This window comes from Acanthisitta chloris, unplaced genomic scaffold (genome assembly GCF_000695815.1).
Source record: "Acanthisitta chloris isolate BGI_N310 unplaced genomic scaffold, ASM69581v1 scaffold6122, whole genome shotgun sequence".
NCBI classification, from domain to species: domain Eukaryota; kingdom Metazoa; phylum Chordata; class Aves; order Passeriformes; family Acanthisittidae; genus Acanthisitta; species Acanthisitta chloris.
This window is the reverse complement of record NW_008660934.1, coordinates 18,061-25,417: the sequence shown is the minus strand read 5'-3', so window position 1 is coordinate 25,417 and position 7,357 is coordinate 18,061. Positions and strand designations below refer to the sequence as shown.

The window sequence follows — 7,357 nt, the reverse complement described above, 5'->3', positions numbered from 1 at the left end:
GGGACAGAGCCTGCACTGGCTGCTCCATCAGTCTGCGATGGACCACGCCAGAACCTTCCTCCCTCCACAGAAACAAACACTCCAACCCCTCAGAGGCCTTTGCAGAGCCTCTTTGCACCTCATTTGTTCCTGTATCAAAGGTTAGAACCCAGTTTTTCTTTTTCTTTCTATCATTTACTGTGGTTTAGTTCGTTGCTGAAGGAAACAAGGGTGTGTGTATGTACACTGCATTTCCTTCACTGCTTGTGCTGCAGGTTGGTGGTTGCTCTGCCATGGGGTCCCTCCAGCCCCAGTCAAGGTCAGGGGCTTCTTTATGAGGTTACCAACCTCTCTACCTCATCTCAGGTCATGAAGGAACAGGATAAAGACTTGCCCTTCCAATTCTCCCAGACCTTTTTCCAGCTAGTTAGTTGATGACTTGTAGGCATCACGGTCAGAGCTTGGGTTTCATTTTGGATTGTTCATTGCCCCTTCAGCAGTGCCCTGGGCTGGGGCAAACCACCCTGCATGGCCCATCCTGGCATTATTTTATTTTATACACCTCCAGGTTTCAGTCAGGTCTGGTTCTGGCCAGGGTCTCAGCCCAAGTGAGCTGTTTTTGGGGGAGAAACATGACAGTGAAAGGCAACTTACTGGCTCCTTGGCTCCCTCAGCTGCGTCTCCCGCTTGGTAGCTAGAAGACAAGGGAATAAAAAGCACTTAGAAAAGTGTGATTTGGGAGCTAGAGAACAGAAAGGGCCATTAAACACGTTCACAAGACTTCTTCAACACAACAGGGCAGCGGAGGCAGCAAGCAGCAGCTGCGATAGGGTTTTGATTAACTTCTTTGAAACCATATTTAAATTGTGGGTTTTGCTTGCAAAGCAAGGCAGGTAGTCCTGTCCCCAAACCCCAAACTGCAGCCTCTCTCACCCACTAAAATCTACCCATTGCTCGGGGAGGGGCTCAAACCCCCACTTGGGTGAGTGCTCACCCCACTCTCTCTATGGATTTATCCTCCAGAGTCTCCTTCTAGATCCTCTGCAGGATTTGTGCATCTGAAGCTGGTCCTCATGTGGAGTGTCCCAAAGCCACTACCACAATGACCATGGAGAGGGGTCTGCAGCCCATGGCATTGCACCCACCCCAGGGAATGGGTGCTGCAGTTTTGGGTGGTTTTTCCCTAGCAGCTTTCTGGCTGCATCTTCCCAGCTCAAGCTGCTGGAAGCATCCCCAGGAGGGCAAAGCTTCCGAGCTGGCACATGGCTGAGCAGAACCAAACCAACTCAGAGGGGAAATCCCAAGAGGAAAGCCCAGCCCAGGGCTGTGGGGAGGACCCTGGAGCCTGCAGACAGGACTTACCAGACTGTTGGCACCTGATGCAGAGGCTGACAGCTGCCCCGAGCAGCATCAGCGCTGCGGCCGCACACAGCAGCTCCAGCTGCACCATGGCCTGGCCCTGTCCAGCCTGAAACACAGCAGTGAGGGGAGCCCTGTGAGCATCAGGGGCACATGGGGCTCTGAGGCCATTGCTCAGAAAGCTTTCACCCCCAAACAGCCACGTGCTGTGCCCTCACAGCCCCATGGAGCCAGGCAGGTGCTAAGGATGCCAAAGAGGCTTTTGCATTGTATTACAGGATGGCAAAGGCAATGTCCTTTCCTGCTTCAATTTACTCATTCCCAGTCCCAAAACCCATGTTGCCATCATCAAACATTGCCAGCAAACACTAATTTTCTAGCATCTAGAAGAGAGGGTGAAGAGGGAGGCACCTGGCAATACTCAAAGTGCCAAGCCCTTTGCTCAGAGTGCTCTGCTCTGGCTGCTTCCTGCAGCACAGAGTGATTTGGGGTGTTAAATTCCCCATGCTTCTTTCTGCACTGAGCTGGCTCAGCCACCAGCTCTTCCCCTCCTTTCCATGACAGGCTCCTCCACAAACAGCAGCTAACATTTTGTAATAATCAGCATGATTTGGCTTCAGCTCCTTCCTTTAAAAGGAAGGGCTTTGTATTGGGTTTGTATTTTACAAACCATTCTATAAATATCACAGAAAACAGCCTGCTGGCACTGACATGGATAGTTTAGCCCTTTTCTATTCCCCAGGGACAGATTTTCTTTAGTTACAGATTACTTAATTTATTTTTGTTTCTAATAAACTTCTTTTGCCCCTAGGGATGGAGATGCTTCAACTTGCCAAAGGCCAGTACATCATCACTCTGCCTGGCAGGAAGCTTTCCCACTGCCTAGCCTCAACCTCCCTCATTACAACCTAAGCCTGGATTGTATAGCCACTATGGGTGGGGGAGGAAAGAGATATCTATCAATGACTAATTGAAATTGTTCGAAATGGAAAGAGATATCTATCAATGACTAATTAAAATTGTTTGAAAAGATGCAACAAATATCAATAACAGACAGTAGAAAACAGTAGTTTGAGTGTGTCCTGCTCAGTACATTCTGCCTCTGCTTGTGTAAAGTGGAAAAAAATCACATTTCTCCACCCCAGCTGGAAGTTGCCCAATACCCTGTTCACATGGAAGAAAACCCAAGGCCTCTTGCAGCAGCTAAGCCTGTTGGTGCTGAGCAAGTGTCCTCCTGCCCATGCCAGGTGCTCAGTGCTGTGGCCAAGACTGCCAGTGGGAGATCTGCGATCCAGTTTGGCATGTCCCAGTCCTATGCCAGATTCCTAATTACCAGAGCATTGTGTAAATCATCATGTGTAAATCAGTGTGGGGTGGGGGAAGGAGAGGAAAGACAAAGCTCCCCATTTCTGCTCCAGACAGTCCCTTGAGCCCAGCATTGCTCTGCCTTTGCCAGGAGGGAGCAACAGCCAAAGGGCTTTGGTGTCAGTGTCCTCTCAGCAGTGCCTGAGCATGGTCTGGCTGCCCAAAAGTGACCCAAAACCACTAGGATGACAACTTGGCTTTGATGCTGTTCCTCTCTGCTTGGGAGAAAAAAGAGTTTATTTCTACTCCTTTCCAGGTTGCCTGGGCTCCCCAGGACATGGACACTCCTGGCTCTTACTCCACCTTGGCTTTGCTCTCTAAAGACCCCCTGGAGCCTCACCCTGCACAGCTGAAGAAGATCTGTCAAGTCATTCTAAATTAAGTGAGCCCAGACCCCCATGGATCCACCCTGGGGGTATAGGATCAGCACCCCCAGCCACAGGCAGGGACGGAGCCTGGTCAAAACCATGTGGTTTCTCACATTATTTTTTCCTTGGCTCAGCATCCCCCATGGAAATCATGAGCTGTGGATCAGCTCTAAAGCATCTGCAAGAGGCAGCTGAGCGGAGCTGGCCCAATGCTAATGACTGAAATCCAGTATACAAAGGGCTGCAATGCTGCTGCTTTGTTTGTGGGCTTTTTGGGTTGTGTTTTCTCTTCTTTTTCCTCTCAAGTGAAGACAAGGCAGAGCTGAAGGTACCTGACAACACTGACCTAGTTTGTTCCATTGCATGGCAGCCACCACCTCCCTTCCCGAGCTGGATTGGTTTCCACAGTGGGCTGTGAGGCAGCAAACCTGTCTGCTCCTGAGCCCTCCACTCACCAGGGACACCAAAGGTGGTTATTTGAGGGGCTGCCAAGCAGGGTACCATGCATCCCACCCCATCACAACATCCCCCCAGAGAAAGCTCACACATCAGCCTGGAGGTCATTTGTGCACCCCAAACACCCAAGTCCATGGAAATCCTTTCTTTTGGTACAAACCCTCATGTGGTAAGGAGCTGACAGAAGGAGGTGATGAACAGATTTATGACAAGCAGAAGGCTGGAAGCACTTACTCATGGCTGGCAGGATATAAATAAAATATTTGGAAGGCTGAACGTGCTTCCCTGCTCTGCCTTGGGGAGATGGAGAGGAGAATAAATAGACTCGAGCCACTGAGGTCTGTGCACAGAAGGACATGCAGAGTTCATGCCTGGCCAGCCTTGCTTTCAAGATGCTGAATCCAAACCCAGGGAGAAAACAGGTTCTCATCTAGTTTGGGAGTGACATTCGGACAGTGATGCAATGCCCTGTTCAGCTCATAACACTTCTCTCTTCTCCTTTTGCCTGTTTTTCCCCTTTTCGTGCCAGCAGAAGCTTCTCCCTGCACAGGGAAGCTGGTGGGGCCGTGGCACACACTGCCAGCATGGCCTGAGCACCACAGCCCTGCAAATCCCCCAGGAACAGCTGCTGTGGACAAACAATTCCCAGGAGAGCAACGTGCTGGAGGCTGGATACAGCCACAGCCTCTGTGGCACCTCTCCTGCAAGGGGGAAGCTCAGCTTCCCAAACAGGAGCTGCTCCTTCTGTGGCCTCAGATATTTTTAGCAGTCAAGGAGACAGACGTTAATTCTTCCCAAAAAAACGGGAAGAATTAATCAACTTGCAAAAGCTCATTCACTCTGTGCCAGGTCTTGTCAGCCTGGCTGCTGGTGGGGGAGGTGTCTGGTCCTAAATTAGGGATTCATCCCAGCTCACTCTGAAGTGAGCCAAGGGAAGGAGAGGTGGTTTTATTGGGGAAGACCAAAAGATCTCCCACTTCTAAGTCTGCTAAAGCATCGAGGGAGACTACACGGACATTCACTGTATCAGTCCAAGAGCAACACACCAAGAGCTCTGTTCTCCCCAAGTGAGAAAAGATGTTTGAATTCAAATAAGACATTCCTGGCTTATACAATGAGTGGATCTAAGCTGGATACACACAGCCTAGAAATAAAACTCTCAATGAACGGAAAGTCTGGATAGAACTTTCCAGCAGTGGCAGAAGAGGCACAAAGCTCACTTAAAACCCTTCAGGAGTGTTTAAAACTAACTTAAACATTTTGCTGGAAAAGCCAGGAGGGTGAGGAATGTGTTGCTGTGGCCTGAGCAATGTCTGGTTTTCCACAGGATAATTTCTGATCAAGACATTTTAGCCCTTTGCACACGTCGAGTTCACATTGCAAGATAAAGACCCAAATTGCAGGTTTAGGTCGTGGATTCAGCCTGTTTGCCAAAAAAAAATGCACAAAAGGCAAGTATAAACCAGTCACCTTCTCTCCCCTCTACAAAGTTTCGTGGTCTGCACCAGTTTGCAGTAAATCAATGCTAATTCAGGCTGGTGGGGTGAGTCACTGGTATGAAATATATAGTGGGGAGTGTATTTAAAGCCTCACCATATGAAATTCAGCACACTGACTCTGGGAACAGATGCAATATTCGGCTTGACTCAATGTCTCTAACATGTCTAAGAAAAGAAACTCTACTTTCTGTTTGCCTGTGTGGCACAGATTGCCACAGAAAGTCCCAGTAATTTAGAAATTAAAGTCTCAGGCCAAGGAAGCTCCTGCAGTTGGAATCACTTCACTGCCCAGCACTGAGCCTCCAGAAAAGCTCCTTTCCAGAGGTCTGCACATCCCACTCCCTACCAGATTTATGCCAGTGTCAGGCTCCTTAGGAAAGCTGCTGCTGCAGAGTTCAAGTCTGGCTTTGCACAGCTATTCAGGCAGATTATTTCCTGCCAGGGGAGCAGTAGATGCATTTCAGCAGAACATAGGACAAGAGGGGGAAATTGGAATTGATAAATCAGCTTTCATGTGGATTATCCCTTTGGAAAATGCTTTCAGAAATCCTCAGGTGGAAAATACACCACCAAACCCTAATCACAACAGGCAGGGCAGCACAGGGAGGTAATTCACAGACACATTTTGTAACTTCTCCTGTTCCAAGCAGCACCAAAGCCACACAGCATCCTGCACCTCAACTGAGAGCCCAGGGGATGCCACGTTAGCGATATGGAAACCTGTGTGCATGTAACTGCCTACTCCAGAGCCAGGAAAATGAGCCAATCTCACACAAGATTATCCTGAAATCATCCTCTTCTGCTACAGCCTCTGCCTCATGGCCCATATTACACTGCACATTGAGCACAGGAGAAAACTGATGCAAAGCCAAAACTCTTTCCATCTAGGATTAGCAATTTCAAACACTTACATGCAGTGAAATAAACACATTCATATCTGTGATGCCAGTCAGGAAAACTGATGGAAAACCCAGGAAGTGTCATTTGAATCAGCTATTTCATAGGATTGGGCTTTGGAGGGGGAGCAGCAGTCCCAGGAGCCACAGGCAGGAGCCATTAGCAGGACTGAGTGGATTGGGATGAGGGAGCTCAGTGCAGATGGAATCCTCCAGAATGTTTTAGTGGATGTGAATGCAGAAATATCGTCATTACAAACCTGCCAAGCTGCCAGCAGCAGGGGCAGGGGGAGGTATAAAGAAAATCAGGAAATTTTTTTCCCTGTTAAGGGGTTCAGGCATTGCAATATTGCCCACTCAGGAAATTTTTTTCCCTGTTAAGGGGTTCAGGCATTGCAATATTGCCTACAGAGGTGGTAGAATCACCAGTCCTGGAGGTGTTTAAGAGGCATCTGGATCTGGCACTGGAGGATATGGTTTAGGTGTTCCAGCAGTGACAGGTTAATGGTTGGACTTGACGATCTTAGAGATCTCCTCCAACCTTGATGATTCTGTGATTCTAATAGTATTGTAAGATGAGCAATCCAGGTTGTATGGGACAGACCCATCTTGGGTCCAGAGGGGTTTAAATGCTGCTGAGAAGAGAACAGTCAGTAATTTCCTACCTTGGAGCTCATGAGGTGACAGTCAGGAGCAGCAGTGAGGAGGAACGTCCAGCATGTTGCTTTTCAGAGAGAGATGACCTTGAACCCTCTTTGAAGGGTCACCAAGATCTAACCTCACCTCTCCAAGCTCACCAAACTCAGTGGGACACCCCAGAGCCCCCACAGGAGCCCCTCACCCCCCGAGGCACCTTCCTCTCCCCATCCCTCAGCTCACCCACAGCCTCAGCCGCTCTCCCCGCTCGGTCCCATCTCCTGCTGCCCCTCAGAGCCTCAGCTGCTGGTGCTGGAGCTGGTTCCTCCAGGGCTCGTTAGCCAGTTGTTGGTTTCCTGTCACCATCTGAATCACTAACCCAAACATCCGCCGCTCGGCCGGACAGCGTCGCCCCACGGGGACAGCCTTGCACACACCCACCCAGGCAGGAGCTCGTGGGGTCACCTGCTGAAGAGGCTTGGACAGCACAGAACCACACACACCACCCAGGTCACTTCCCAAGCAGCTCTGGAGTTTCACATGGGGCTGGAGCACTGAAGAAAGTTTCCTTTCAGCGAAGTGACTTGGAAGGATTTCACACTGAAGCCTGGAAAAACTTGAAGAAGATACAGCAAAAAGCAAATCCTCTCTGAGTTTCTAGAGAAAAGATGGTCTCAGTATCTTCAGTGTCTGAAGGGGCTACAGGGAAGCTGGAGAGGGATTCTGTTAGGAATTGCAGTGATAGGACAAAGAGTAACAGAGTCAAATTGAAGGAGAGAAAGTTAGATTTGGAAAGTTA

General features: G+C 49.4%; 1 protein-coding gene across 1 annotated transcript in view; it reads right to left on the bottom strand.

The window, feature by feature from the left end:
- Positions 1–1,429, bottom strand: part of LAT2 (linker for activation of T cells family, member 2) — a 7,521-nt gene extending 6,092 nt beyond the window's left edge. Inside the window, exons 1-2 of the mRNA XM_009070011.1 lie at positions 1,342–1,429; positions 634–673 (exon numbers count right to left, since the gene is read on the bottom strand). Of these exons, the coding sequence (XP_009068259.1) occupies positions 634–673; positions 1,342–1,429 (128 nt within the window). The remainder of the gene's footprint in view (positions 1–633; positions 674–1,341) is intronic.
- Positions 1,430–7,357: the final 5,928 nt, after the last annotated feature.